Source organism: Nannospalax galili, unplaced genomic scaffold, assembly GCF_000622305.1.
Source record: "Nannospalax galili isolate Female #2095 unplaced genomic scaffold, S.galili_v1.0 scaffold1184, whole genome shotgun sequence".
Lineage (NCBI taxonomy): Eukaryota > Metazoa > Chordata > Mammalia > Rodentia > Spalacidae > Nannospalax > Nannospalax galili.
In genome coordinates this window covers 342,837-358,826 of record NW_008351624.1, presented here as the reverse complement: position 1 = coordinate 358,826, position 15,990 = coordinate 342,837, and the positions used below count along the sequence as shown (strand labels likewise).

The window sequence follows — 15,990 nt, the reverse complement described above, 5'->3', positions numbered from 1 at the left end:
AATTCATTTCTTTCCCTGAATGGAAACCTGTAAGTTAAAATGTTCATAAACTTTGATGATCACATATTAGCAATGATTTTTGTAAAATGATTATTTTTCTTATCTACGAAATATTAATGATTAAATTACAAGACCACTATTGGATTCAATCACCTTTATTAGCCTATCAGTGTTACATTTTATACATAATATCTAGTCATCCTCTCGATAGGCTCTATTTTAGTACATCATGTTAACAGTAAAAAGCCAGGTATGCTGGCTAAACCTTAACCTAGCTTTTGAATATCCTCTGGACAAGGAAGCTAGAAAGCCAATCACTTGACACACATGTAAAGAGTAGTGTCCCAAAATAGCTAGGAAGCTGCTACATTTTTAAGCAAGGGAGAAACAATATTTATTTGGTCATTTTGTGTGTGTTCTGGCAAATTATACTTTCAATTATCAGCAACAATGATATCATAAAAATGCTTTGCTTTTAAAATTTTTGAACTTCAATACAAATCAAAACAAAATAGTATTGGAGTCTTTTGGGAGCCAATTAGCTCTCAGCTACATTCATCAGTGTAGCTCAAGCTCCTTATCGATAACCAGGTCCAGGTTGAGTATAGCCCTGACCAAAAGGAGGACGGTTACGTGCATAAGGGTTAGGCCCACTGGAAGGTTGGGTCATGGTACTTCCAGGAGATGGAGTAAAACCTGGTCTTGGTTGATAAGCCCCAGGCTGGCTTGGAGCCATTCCAGGCTGAGAGGCAGGGGGCACAGTATAGTTAGCAGGTTGAGATGTTTGGGTAGTATAAGTTTGTGGAGGGTAAGTGCTCGCCTGGTATTGCTGTGGTGGCTGAGCAGGCAGTTGTTGTGGCTGACCAGAAAAGGCGGGAGCTGGTGCCTGAGAAGTTGGTTGTTGGCCATATCCCTGGAACTGCTGAGGTTGCTGGGGTCCAGTCTGCTGGCCGTAACTAGCTGAAAAGGCAAAATAAGTAACATATGTACCTTGGTTCTCTTTTGGTAGAAGTTTTCCAGAGAATTAGTCTTACTGCTTTGGACCAAAAATGATTAAGAATTTAATATATCCACAAACATTTATTGAGTGACAGATTCCATTATCAATTATCTTAAGAACAAGTAGTTATAAAACGGGAATTTTCTAGGTAATTTTTAAATCCACTAATCTTAAATTGAAATTATTATACACATATTTTAATATTTTCATTACAAATGCTTTGAGACTACATAGCCCTTGAGAACAAATTCCTATTTTCACATAATTCCTAGAATAGAATAGATGCTCAAATGATAAATGAAAGGATTATGCTTTCCAGGAAGATGAAAATCTTAAAAGCAGTAATTAAATCTGATTTTGAGGGGAGGCCAGGTAAAAACACATTACAGAGAATGATTAAGTTTTAAATGAAGCAATACTACAAATACTATCTTTTCATACTAATCAAGTATTTGAAGTTTATTCACTCTACAATACCTAAGCCATTTAAGAATAAATACCAGTTCCACAATTCTTAAAATCTTTTATATTTGGTATCTGATGCTTTTTGCCTTATGGCATAACAAACAAACAAACAAAAAATACTATATATTGCCCCACAAAATCAACATCTACATTCATTATTTAATAGGGTGTAATTAAAAAAAAATCTGCTTCACTGAAAACTTTTATGTCTACCATGAAACACACCTGCAGCTACTTGCAATGAAAACTCTCCATTGACTGGAATCCTGTCAGCATTAAATACCAGATACATAAGACAATTATTAAAATATGTACAACCCTGCATTTAAAAAAAAAGGATTGAATGAATTGGAGTATATTCTGAACTCACCTTGAACCTGGTTTCAAAATTTACTTATGAAAGAAATCTTTATGATATAGTCCATGAACAAAACTGAAAAAGGTCAGAGGAAAAACTGGCAAACCGACAGGGTAAAAGATCATTCAATGTTACCACCAACCACCACCACCACTAAAGAGTCTCCATGTATTTAGTTGACTATTTCCGTATCTCTCAAAATCAAGTAAATAGGACTAGTGGATCAGAAATACAAAGATAATTTCAAAAGGACTAAATTTTACTTGAGTAAAAAACCTGACTAAAATTAATAAAAGGTTAGATATCAAGTATCTAAAACATTTTACTTATGGTAATATCTGAATACTGAACTAAAATTTATGGTAAGATCTCAAATATCATTTCTCCTCTCTTCTACTCAAAACTCAAAAAAATGTTTTTGTGTGTACATGTGTGGCTGTGTATAGTTTTGTGTACATGAATGCAGATGTTTGTAAGGCCAGAAAAGGTACCAAATCCCCTGGAGCTAAAGTTACAGGAGGTTGTGAGCTGCCTGATATGGGTGCTGGGAACTGAACTTGGGTCCTCTGGAAAGGCAGCAAGAGCTCTTAAATGCTGAGACATGTCTCCAGACCTTTTTTGTGTGTGGTTTTGAGACAAGGTCTCCCTGTAACCACAACTGGCCTAGAACTTGCTATGTAGACTAGGTTGGCCTTGATCTCATACAGACCTTTCTGCTCTGCCTCCTGAGTGCTGGGATTAAAGGCATGCCACCACCACACTCAGAATGTCTTCAGTTCTTACACAAAACTTTAAAGCTTAATTTTTTAATGTAAATTTGAGGGAACATATGGATATAACTTTACAATGAAAATGTATACTTCATTTGAGAGGAAAAAAACAACTGTCTTTTCATTTAGTAACTGAAATCTAAATTATCTCGTGTGACTGTTTGCTTCTGTTCTGTCTAGTTGTTGGCACTGTTGCCCCCAAGCCCCTAAAAATGAGTAACTCTGGGTGAAGAGTATCTCAAATTCCAAGAAAAGGAAATTGCTTAGTTTAAAAAAAAAAATTTTTTATTATTTTTATTTTATGTGTATGCATATATTGCCTGCATGTAGGTAGGTGCTCCCGTGTCATGCAATGCTTGCGGAGGACAGAAGAGGTTGTTGGATACCTTGGAACTGGAGTTACGGACAGTTGTTAGCTGCCACGTGGGTGCTGGGATTTTGAACCTGGGTCTTCTGCAAGAACAGCCAGTGAACTTAACTGCTGAGCCACCTCTCTAGCCCCAGTTTTTGTTTTTTTTTTAAATCAATAAATTGCTTACAACAAAGTCTAAAATATTTACAACTCTTGTCTAGATTGGAGAATGCATAATGGTATAGGAAGTACTGAAATACAAAGTCAAGAGAGCTAGATTCTATTCAGTTCCCTCACTGACTATCTGCACATCTTAAAAAAACTCATAATCTCATTCATAAAGTGAGTGGGACACCAGTGGTTCCTACCCAGACTGCACATGACCTACAGTGCTTTTCAAATACTGAAGCCGCTGCCATCCAAATAAGTCTCTAGCAGTGGGGCCTAGGTATGAAGACGCTCTTCAGGTGATCCTGCAGCATCAGGAGGGCTGAAATCTAGATTAGAAGATGACTTCACTGCTTCAGCTCTGATAGCTTATTTCTCTAAGTTACATCATTTGTAACAAATTATTTTTTAAAATTTAAGAGGACAACATTCCTTTTACTCTAAGTTCTCTCCATTTACTTTAAACCATGAAATGTATCACCATAGGGTCACTTTACATCAAACATAATCCAAACAAAACTGCTGTATGTATAAAAATATCTCAACTTCAATTGCTGACAAAATTTTTTTGGTGATCTAGGTCAGCAACTTTCATCACCAAAAAAATGGTCAACGTTCAGCTTCTTTCCTACAAAGGGCCAGATAGCAAATATGTTTGGTTTTATGAGCCACATTGTTTCTGTCACTGTGGCAACTGCTCACTCAACTCTGTCAGTACAGTACCAAAGTACAATAGCAATGAATAACAGAAAAATACACAGGGTAGACATTTCCTAATAAAACTTTCTTCACAAGACCAGGCAACTGTCAGGATATATTGTAGGCCATAATTTGCTGACCTATACTTTAGTTAGTAACACAAAACCCTAAAACAGAATTTGTTAAGATTCAATTTACAAAAATTACTTTTATTACAACTGGTATTTTGATAGGTATATTTTTTTTTTTTTTTTTTTTTTTCGGTCTTTTTGAGACAGGGTCTCCCTGTAGCCTCAGCTGTCCTGGAACTCACTATGTAGATCAGGCTGCCCTTGAACTCACAGGGATCCGCCTGCCTCTGTGTCCCGAGTGCTGGGATTAAAGATGTGTGCGCCATGCCCGGCCAATGGTTATATCTTCTAAGACTACAAAATAAGGGTTGCACAAATACTGACATAACTGAAAAAATTACCTGAATGAAAACAAAAGCTACACCAAAGAAATTTATCATATTCAACTGCAGATAATCTTCAGTAGACAGATGGTCAAACTAAAACAAAAATACTATGTCTATGGGAGTGGGGCCCAGAAACCAAGAAGCTCCTTGGGGGATTCTGATACACTGAGGGCTGAAATTCTCTAGATCAGATGGTGACTGTGTATCTTTAGCTCTGGCAGACTAGCTTAAACAACTAAATATTCTTAACTGCTTGAATTCTACTGTAAATAATTTGTGGTATTCCATGCATATAATTCTATACTTCCAATAGACTTAAATACCTAGGCAATAAGTGCTTATTTAGTAAGTTTGCTTTTGTATGTGTGAAGGAACAATTTATATATCTACAGGTACTAAGAGTCCCTTGAAATTATGTGCTACATAGAAATAGAAAAAAAATTTCAATTTTTTTTTCTCAATTCTAAGTTATTTGAGAGGTTAAACTGTTGATGTTAGTAAGAGACAGCTTCGTAGTAAAACATTTTCATACTACAGGTTACTGCAGAATTATCTAATTACATCATATTTGTTCACTATAAAAATGAAATGCTGAATTAGTATTTTTGTAAAAATTTAAATATAAATAAATGTTGTTTCCCCTAATAAGTAATATCTATTATGAATCAAATATAAAAAGAGATAATATACAATAAATTAACTCTTTTTTGAGACCTGCTCACCTGAATACTGAATACCATACTGCTGAGGTGGAGCCTGAGCCTGCTGTGCACTGTAGCCAGCCTGCTGCTGGTACTGTTGATACATCTGACCTAAAAAGAAAATGCAAGGGAAGCGGAAGGTTGAACTTGGGAAGAGAGAAGCATTTTAGGGGCACATTTCTATTACCTCTCAATTCACTGATTACACAATACATTTGTAATCCTTTAAATGTCTATAAAGAGAAGAATGAACAATTTAAGAAGGATGATTGTTCCACTGTGGATAAACTGCTAAGAACTCTAGTTGGCACTAAATATTCTCTGATAAAATTCCAGTGGCTATCACTTCACAAATTCCAGAAAACCTAATGTTTTCAAAACTATATGCCATCAGATAAGTACTACAAATGTTCAGTAAAAATCAAGAGTAGAAAATCAGAAAAGAAAAACTGAAGAAACAGATAAATTCTTGGTTATGTGATTTTACAGATTTTAACTGTATCCTTTTTATCTCAGCACCATGTAGCACTCTTTTCATCATCACCTATTTGTTTTTTAGCAACTACCAAATCAGACACAGTATCCCAAGAGGAGGGGTACCTGTTTTAGCACTGCCCTTTTCTTTTTTTCCCCTTAATTGCTACTTACAACATATCTATGTTTCAGTGAAGCATGGCCTGCATACAGCTATGTTGTAGCCATCTTGGTTTGTGTCAGCATGCTCTATGCCATTTATACTGGGATAAAATTGCTTAATGACACACTTCTCAGACTGGTGTCAAACTCACATAGATAGCCTGTCTCTATTGCTTACTTTTTTCACACTTAATATAGTGTTTTTGTTTATTATTTATGAAAGCAGTGAGATGTTTTTAACATATTAAACTAAAGAGTGTAAGGTATCATAACATATAAAGGACTATCACAGATAAGAAAACAAACAATAAAACAGCAACAGCTGTTGGTACATTGTAATATATTTCTTGGAGCTCAGGAAATGTATGCCCTTAAGTATGGCATTTCGAACATGCTATGTACTTTTTAAAAAAAACTTACTGTACTTATACACACAAAATACGGCCTATAGAGTCTGTGAAAGTAGGGCCTTAGGACCTCACACATGCTGGCCTCGATCTCACAAAGATCCATGTGCCTCGGCCTTCTGCCTGAGTGCTGGCACTAAAGGCATGAACACCATGCCTGGCTGAACTTCTTAATTTTATTTTGAATCATTAATTTAATAAGAGATCATATTTACCAATTGTAAGTCATGGTTTCTATTGATAATACTGCTCAAAATATATAATCAGCAGTTGATCTAAATAACTGGCAACGACTGAGACTCAGTATGTATTCTATGTCAAAAGTATTCACTGAAGCAGCCTACAGCTCATCATTTATCTTGAGTTATAAACTGTACCTAAAACAAAAGGCACTAGCCATATGTAGCAAATGGGCACCTGAATAGCAACTAGTCTGAATTGGGACATTTTGTACATTGTTTGAAAGGTTTCAAATCATCACAGCTCATATTTCTAATACTCAAAACACCCTTCCTAAACTAGTACATACTGATAATACTAGATACACTGGGCTAAATAAATTATGAAAACTGATGGTACCTTTCAAAAAGTTTTAAAGCAGCTAACAGCAAATTTTATATATGACATATAATTTAGAGATAACATATAGATCAGTTATTAATCCTTTAACTCATGACATTACCTATTCATTTTTAAATCATATGTTTAAATACAAGCTATATGTAACAGCTGTATGTAGCAAGGCATATAATTAAAGCCACTCCAAAGTAAATGCATTCAGATAGTATTAATTTGATGCTGCTGGAAAAGGGTACAGTTATCATTTGACTCTTTTGTATACACAGAGCACCCCCTGGTGTTTACTGCTTTCAAGTGGAATCCTAGCATGCAGGAGCATCTCACAGAAATAATGTCATAATATCAAGGAGCTACTCTAAAGATCAGTATGCCTGTAACAATGGTCTGCAGAGTTTAAGTGTGTCAACGAGGCTCCTTAGTTGCTGTCCTGAGCTCCTTCAAACACAGAAATGACCCCTTTACCTGCTTTAAATACTGAACTTTCAAGTTATATCTCATTCAGGTTTAATGAGATATATTTGAAACCACTGTTTTTAGTCCAATTTTCATAATTTTATGATTAAGAGAAACTAAAAGTGAGAGGGATTAAATTATCAAGAACACGTTATCTGCAGGAAAAAAATTGATTTAAAAATGCACTGCTATTTTCCACTAGTTACAATGCTAACTAAACGAAAATGTAAATAGCATTTTAGAACAATCTTATTCAACTAAAATTTTACTTCATCTCTATTTAAAATCTTTTTAAATTAAAAAAAAATGTGCATTTTTGGGAGGGGAATGTGTAAAGTTATTTTTCCCAATCTTTTTCTCTGTACCTATAATTACTTATTTTTAACTTTTTATAACACTAAATCATGCTGTCAGTAGACATGTGTAGACAGTTTGACTACCTATGTAAGTGGCTTATCATTACCAATTATGCCCCAGTAAATATTACTGCACGACTCTTCCCACACATGGGTTTTAGTCTAAACTCTATTTTACCTTCAATCTGACCTGCTTGTGTCTGAGTTCCTGTATATGGAGGCTGCTGAGCTTGAACCGCTGGTGGATGTGCTGCTGAGGAGGAAGAAGCAATGCTGTCAGGTGTTCCTGAACGGTCTTCTGCAGGAGCACTGGGTGGCCCTGGATGGTTATGAAAAGTCAGTTTAGTACCCTGCCCAAGGCCTTTCTCTAGCGAGCTCAACTGCCATGGAGCTCACAAAGTAACCGACTGTTAACTAGTAATAATCAGATATATAGAGATTAGAAACGCATGTGCATCTTTAAAAAAAAAAAAAAAAGGCACTAAAAAGAAAACACTCTATAATGAACATCACCACAAATTCAGCCTTTCACATCAAGTCAGGCTTGCTGCCTTTATTCCCAGCACTAGGGAGACAGAAGCAGGTGGATCTCTGTAAGATTGAGGCCAGCCTGGTAAACATAGCGAGTTCTAGGCCAGCAGTGGTTACAGGGATGTGTCAAAAAGACCACAAAATAAAACAATAAAAAAGGAGATCCTTCCCTAATATGTGTGAAATGCTCAATTCATGAGTCCTAACCTACCCCTGTCAAAAATAAAAATTAATGTCCAAAAGTAGTGCTTTCTTCTTTAACAGGTCTCTACTGTCAACTTAAGTTTAATCTGCCTGGATAGATATAAAAGGACCCAAATATTTTTCACAACTAGCCTTTTCGCATGCCCCTCCCTTAGCTAAAATGACCAACTCCACAGTTTCGGTGTCTAGTAAATGTTTGGCTTCATTATCACTCTTCTCTCTACTCTCTGCATGTTTAAATACAACATTTACATATCAATGTCAATCTTAAAAAAATCTAGTTATAATTCTACACTTCTAGTAACTTTTTGACACATACTTTATTCAATGCTGAATTTAAATAATGTTTACCCTATGGTAAGCCATACTGATTTCTAAGCAGTCCCCACTTCCCTCATAAGACTGTGAGCACCTGTGGCCATGTTCCTGATTCTTGTCTGCTTCACAAGGTCAGGACTCGAACTTATACCTGCAGCCACTCAAATCCTTCCAGGATAACAACACAGATGTGAATGTAAAGAATTGGCTCTAGTTTTTGTTTTTGTTTTTTCTTTTTGAGACAGGGTCTCCTTGTAGCCCCAGCAGGCCTGGAACTCACTATGTAGACCACTTGCTGGTCTCAAACACAGAGATCCACGTGCCTCTGACTCCCAAGTGCTGGGACTAAAGGTGTATGTCACCGAGCCCAGAAAGCAAGAATTGGCTCTAGTTCTAATACTGTGACAGCCAAAAGTGCATTCTGAGGATAAAGACGTCTTCCTTTAAGTTATTCTTGTTTTAGCAACACAGAAGAGTAATTAAAAGCAAAGTTTTGTGACTTAGGTTGCAATTCTGGAGCTACTGTTGACTTTAAGCATGTCAATCTGTGCCATAGCGTTCTCAATCATGTAAAAGATACACTAATTGCTACTTCATAAAGTTACTGAGAGGGTTTGGGTTAAAAAGAGCTTACAACAAAAGCTTATAAAAGTGATTAACACTTAGAAAGCTCCATTTAAATACCCGCTATCATTAACAGACTAATTTCCCTAAAGGCAAATCTCTAACTTCTCCACTGATACATGCTTACTACTTACTTATCATGGTTTGAATCTAAAATGTCACCAAACACCAAATACTAAGGCTTGGTTGCCAACTTATAAGACTTTTAAGAAGTGGCTGAACCAAAAATGCTGACCTATTGTAATGGATAACTGACTGATGGACTGCTAATTTGATGGGCTACTAGAAGGTGAAACTTAAAAAAAGGTGAGATGGAAATGGAGGGGGTCCTTGTAGATATACACTTGAAGAATGCATCTCTCAAAATACACCCTAAGTTATTTTCTCAGGTATTTTGACAGAGCAGGACAGGTGATATATCCCTTGTAGTAGGCATATGGTTGTCAGCTAATAGCAAGTATTAAGAACTTAAATGAGGTGATTTTAATGGTAATATAGGAAATGATTAGTGGAGCAAAAGGGATGGCTGCAGGATCACCATTTTACTACACTTACCTATGTGCAGAAATACATATATACATTTCCTCTAGAGAAGATACTGTGTTATTAATCCTAAAAATATACGTTTGGCTCCTCTTTTCTCTCTTGTATGTAGCTTATTAATGTTGCTCATCCCACTTTTCTAACACTTCATCCTCATTTCCACATTACCATGCAGCCAAGTTTTTTGTTCATAAATACATCACACCTGAATAGTACAATAGCAACCTGGCTGTTGTCTGCATAAAGAGATTCTTCAATCTACAACTAAATACACAAAACCACAAGGAAAATTGTGGGGACCTAAAGGCCCCATCTTGCAGAAGTCCGAGAGGAAGTTACTGGGGCACAGCCTGACTTGCTTTGAAAGTCTTTAGAATACTTCCGCACTGCTGAGGAGTGCGTGATCAGCACGTGACCATCCTTAAGATACACCCTGGGGGGGAGGGGTGATTTCCAGGTGCCTTTATAAGCTCTGTAACACCTGCAATAAATGAGTCCGTGCTTGACTAGGCTCCCCATTGCGTCTGATTGTCCCTGGTACTGGGGGCAGCATGGGCTGGCGAATGGCATGCTTACTCATCCCCAATCATCACTGTGTGGGGGTCGCTGGTTTGAACCCCCCGCAACTGGCGTCCAGCATGGCGCTAGAAGGTGAAAAGAAGAAAAGAAAGAAAGAAGAGACACGGATTGGGGCCAATCGGGAAGTTCGGGATAAGCGAGACCCGAAAGATGGGTAACCCAATCAATAAGTCTGAGGACCCAGCGCTTAAAGCGCTGAGAGATATGCTTAAAAGCAGGGATTGGATCTGTCAGATCCAGTAGCTAAAAAGGTTTGGGCACCGGCTGTTCATTTGGCTTCCTGGCTACTTGGGGCTAATGTTTTTACTGGGATACATGGGAATCATGGGAAGAGTTTGAGGAAGAACATGGAAATGCAACAGAAGTGAAACCAAAAGCAGCCAAAGCAACGAGCGCACCTCGGGCATGCCCTGGCCAGCTTCAGAGCCTCCCGGGACCCATGAAAACAGGACCCATGGATGCCTTTTTCAAAAGGGTGGGGCGGAATGAAGTGCACCCTATTCGACTTGAACTAACACATGTGCAAGTCAGGGGCCCACACTAAAGCCAGGCAGGGGACTGTCCCTTGGCTAGTGGTTGGTGGCGGCCGCCAGGCACATTTAAAACAAAACAAAACAAAACAAACCCCACCTTTGGTGGTGTGCCGTGACCGGCTCCAGGACAGCTGGGTTTTTTTTTGGGGGGGGGGGGGGGGGGGGGGGGGGGGCGTCCCGTCTGATCCACCAGCGGCTGGGGATCCACCCCGCCCCCGAGTGTTACAGCCCCACCGGCAGCAGTGCTCGCCAAATCCCAGGGCTGAGGGAGCCCTTAGGGAAAGCATACAATGTTTTTACTGACAGGGGCAGATGTGGAGAAACCAAAAAGCAGCTCAATTCAAGGAACTCATGGCCATTGTTTTCTGACAGTATTCATACTCATATGCTCCTTAGGAGAGAGAAGCCCCTCTCTTCTTACAGTATCTTAGGGGGCACCAAGGATTGCCTGGGCTTTTATCCCAAGGTAATGCAGAGGCAGACAAGGTGGCTTCCACCCAGGTCCTGTCAGCAGGCCTGAATGAAGCTCAGGGGTTACAATAACCTCAATCTATGTAAATTGGCGGGGACTCCATAAGAGGTTTCCTTAAGTTCCCAAGGACCTAAAGAAGATTATACATACCCATAAGTCTTGTCAACCCTTTCTACAGGTACCGCCTCTGCAACAGCCAGGGGTAAATCCCAGGGGACTCAAGCCCAATTCCTTGTGGCAAACGGATGTCACACACTATGCTCCTTTTGGAAAGCTTAAGTATATTTTTGTGTCCATCAACACACTCTCCACATGCCTGTTGGGCTACTGCTCATACAGAAGAGAAGTCTAAACATGCTCAGTCTCATTTTCTCCAGTGCTTTGCTATGCTGGGACTGTGCCAAAGAATTAAAACTGATAATGGACCATGTTTTGTGAGTAAAAATTTACAAGATTTCTTTTCACTTTGGGGAATTCAACACAATACAGGAATTCCCTACAATCCCCAAGGTCAAGCCATTATAGAATGCAACCATCAAAACCTAAAAATTCAATTACAAAAACAAAAAGGGGGAATAATCCCCCACCAACAGTTGAGTATGGACTTATTCACTATTAATGTTCTTAATTTTCAAAAAAATCAGTTGGAATCCCGGTTTCAGAAGCATTGGGGACGAGAGGAGCAGAGACCTGAGGTACAGGTAAGGTGGAAGGATCCCATTACGAGGCAATGGAGAGGCCCAGATCCATTGTTAACCATGGGTCGAGGCTTTGGCTGTGTCTACCCTACAGGAGATTCAAACCCATATGGAAAAACCTTAAGTGGGTAGGCCAGGATCTGACTGACTAGCATGACGGTCCATGGACAATAGTTCATGAGACAAAATTCCTCTCTTTATTTGTATCCATCTGAGTTAAAGGACTCAGTTCCTTGGCTTCATTGCCAGTCAGCCTCTTTGACAACTGGCTGATTGGCAAAAAGGAACATGGTCTCAGAAGTATTTCAACTTGTCCTACACCATGACTTGCTTTGTTTCTCTTGATAATGCTTATCTTTAAGTGTCTTTAGCAGATAATTCGGCAACAGAGGACCCTTGGAACTTCCACGGCCCATCTCCTTATGATTATGGACTCCCCCAGGAATATACCCCCTCCAGTTGCCCATGCTTGGCTAACCGAGTTAGGCAGAGACTAAGACTGTCACAGGCTGGAATTACCCACGCGGCTGCCCTTAATCATGACGCATTTTTAGCCAAGGACGGGTAAGATGTCCCATGACAAGTACTCCTAAGACAGGACATGCACATGGCCAGGTGCATAATCCATTGACGGGCAAGGCTTGATCAGAGGTGACACAACCTAAGACAGGCAAAAATGCATAAGATAAGAGGAAGAAGATAGCCATCTCTCCTCAGGGAGCCGTCTATGAGATGGGTAACCTGTGAAATAAAGTCAGTCCAGCCTTAAAATAAAAATAAAAGGGGGAGATGTGGGGGACCTAAAGGCCCCACCTTACAGAAATCTGAGAGGAAGTTACAGGGGCGCAGCCTGACTTGCTTTGAAAGTCTGAAGAATACTTCCGCACTGCTGAGGAGTGCATGATCAGCGCGTGACCATCCGTAAGATACACCCTCAGAGGGGAGGGGGGATTTCCAGGTGCCTTTATAAGCTCTGTAACATCTGCAATAAATGAGTCCCTGCTTGACTAGGCTCCCCATTGCATCTGATTGTCCCTGGTACTGGGGGCAGTGTGGGCTGGCGAACGGCGCGCTTACTCATCCCCAATCATCACTGCATGGGGATCGCTGGCTCGAAGCCCCGCAGAAAATAGTGTTTAAAGTCTTTTTATTTCTTTATTTTTATGTGTTTCACCTTCATGTATGTAAAGTGCACTCATGCATGCAAGGCCTGCGGATACCAGAAGAGGGTGCCATATCCCCTGGAACTGGAGTTACAGACTGTTGTTAGTCATCATGAGGGTGCTGGGATCCAAACCTAGGTCCTCTGCAAGAGCAGTTAGCACTCTTAACTGCTGAATCATAATTACTTCAGTCCCCCAAAATGGTGTTTAAATACTTCAAACCACAATCATGATATTCTGGTCTGGCCTATACAGGACATTCAATTTACAAGGCTGGACTCTACACTGTATTTCCTAACATCTTAAGTTGTTGAAACAATTCATATTTTGGTTTTCTAAAATTGTTTTGCAGATGTATCACTTCTCTGATTTTGCCTTTTGCCAAGAACAAGTATATTCAATTGTTCATCTCAAAATTTTCACACAATTCTCTTTAATGAATAATCCCATGAAAGTGTCAAAGAAATCAAAATCATAGTGTGTGTGTGTATTCTATTTCCAACTGCTGAAAATGGCAAAGAAAAACTGTCAAACCCTTCTGTATGTAACAAAAACCTGAACAAAGCAGAAGAAAACAATTACTTAAAATTCTAAGTCAATTAAATGTAACAAAACCCAGAAAAGTTTACACCAATGGAAACAGACTGGGTTAAGAACTTCAAGCCCTGACCTCTGTAGAGCCAGTGGCAGAAAACCATGGTATTAACAACTTCATGGTTGGAGAAGCAGCTGGAAATAAAGGATGAAGATCCCTGGAGCAACAGTGTGTCACTAGTGGGATAATGGCTGACACTAAAACAATTATAAACTCTTCCCCAAATCCTTAGCTATTCACCTGTTTGGGGCAGGGGAGATGGTCCAATGGGGGGGCTCAGAAAAGAAAGCAGCACATACTGCTGAAAGGACTGAGCAGAGATGCTAGCTAGCTATTGTCCCCCAGAAGTTTAAGTCTACACAGATTAAGAACCTGCTGGGATACAGCAGCAAAGCTCTCAATAAAAAAATAAATGAAGCATCAAAAATCACAAGTCAGTAAGATATACTAATCAAAATACCTAGTTTTCAATGAAAAACTGTAATACAAAGAAACAAGAAAATCTAACACATAGTTGTGGGAAAGGAAAGCAGGAAGTAACAACAGTCCAAATAGGACCAGATGTTAGATGCTACCAACATTTATATCAAACATTCGTTTTAACTTTTGTGTGAAGTGTATGCTTATGCGCACACATGTGAGTGTGCCTGTGGAGGCCAGAGGTTGATGTCTTCCACTAAAGGCTCTCTAACATATTTTGAGACAGGGTCTCTCATTAAACTTGGAGCTTGCCATTTTAGCAAGCCTGGCTGGTAGCAAGCCCCTGGGATCCATCTGTCTCCACTCCCCACTGCTGGAAGTACAAACATACACTATCACACCATGCTTTTAAGAGGGTGCTGGGGGTCTGAACTCGGGTCCTCATGCAAGTACTTCTATCCACCAGCTACCTCTCAACCATGTATTAACAAAGAATTAAAAATTTATCTAAGAATTAAAGGAAAATAGTTTAAATGAATGAAAAATAAGAAATAACAACAGGGATATAAACTGTTAAGCAACAGTAACTATATTATATAAACAAAAATTGAAACTACAAAATTTCTAATGCCAAAAGCAGAATAATAATATATAAAAATTTACTAGCAAGGTTCAATCACATATTGGAAAAGGCAGAAAGAATAAATAACTGGGAAAACAGTTCAGTAAAAATCCAATCTAAAGAACAGAGTAAGAGAAAAATTTAAAAAAGACTGAGTAAAAATTATTCACTTCAAGAGCTTTGAGATAACATCAGGCTCTCCAAAGAATGTATAATTCAACTCCCAAAAGGAAAATAGGAATAATGTTGAAGAAAGGATGGTCAGAAAAATGAGAGGAAAAAAAATGAGAGGAAAAAATACTATAAGCATTGCTTTAAAGTTAAAATCTTATTCACATAAAAATATTTATACTAGCTCTGCCTCCCTGGGCCTACAGGACCCGCCACAGGCCTCTCTCTGGGGAAAGTCCATCTCGCCCTCCCCGCCTTGACTCCCCCAGCCTCAATCACCCTCCCATCTCCCCCACTGGTCCCTCCTCCTAGTTTGGGTCCTGTCCCAATCCTTGTCTTGGGGCCCCAGACACCTGGGGAACCACTACTGCTTCCTGATCCTTTCCATACAGACCAACAAAGTGCCTTCTATCATCCTCAGGAGCACTGCTTCTGGGCCTGGCCCCACCCTCACTTCCCTGTTTCCCTGGGCCTGCACCACCCCCCAGCCTCATTTCAGGATGCAGGGGCTGACCTTTCCTCTTCCTGATCATTTGCATCCAGACCAACCCAGCTCCTCAATGCAGTCCCCAGGAGTCCTTGGGGCCACTTCCTTCTGCCTTTGCAACTCTGGGAGGCATGGCCACCAGCTGCCCTAGACCATCATCTTTCCTGGGCCTGGCTCCCAGGCCAGTCCAACCCCCAAATTCCTGAGGCCAAAAACTTTCCTGGTGGGATCCAGAACTTAGGAGAATCAGCCTGAGAGCTTCTGAGCCTCATCTCATTGGGCCTCTGTGGGAATGCCTGAAGACAAAAGCAATTATGCCATTTCAATATAAAATCAAAAGAGAACCTGAAGCCTAGACCAACCAGCTTTTCATGCCGAACAAGTAAACCAAAAAGGCATATAAAGTTTACAAAAAGAAGCATATCTAAACTCAACTAAAGAAGGCTTGTGTCTCACACAAGAATCAGAAGCTAAAAGAAATCCACATGTCAAAATCACAGAGAAAAAATAATAACATGAAAAAGAAAAATGACATATCATCACCAAATACCAATAGTCTGCTAGAGAATGCCTTAGAGAAACCCTTAGAGATAATGCAGGACATGGAACTCAAAAGAACAATTATAAAC

The 15,990-nt window shown here is 39.4% G+C and overlaps 1 protein-coding gene across 3 annotated transcripts in view; it reads right to left on the bottom strand.

Moving 5' to 3' along the window:
- Positions 1-139: 139 nt before the first annotated feature.
- The window catches only part of Tfg (trafficking from ER to golgi regulator), a 43,304-nt gene continuing 27,453 nt past the window's right edge, over positions 140-15,990 (bottom strand). For 2 of the 3 annotated variants that reach the window (XM_008848482.3, XM_008848481.3), the window contains exons 6-8: positions 7,580-7,720; positions 4,992-5,081; positions 140-960 (exon numbers count right to left, since the gene is read on the bottom strand). In XM_008848482.3, the coding sequence (XP_008846704.1) occupies positions 578-960; positions 4,992-5,081; positions 7,580-7,720 (614 nt within the window). In that variant the 3' untranslated portion in view covers positions 140-577. The remainder of the gene's footprint in view (positions 961-4,991; positions 5,082-7,579; positions 7,721-15,990) is intronic. The other variant, XM_008848483.3, reaches the window with a different exon arrangement.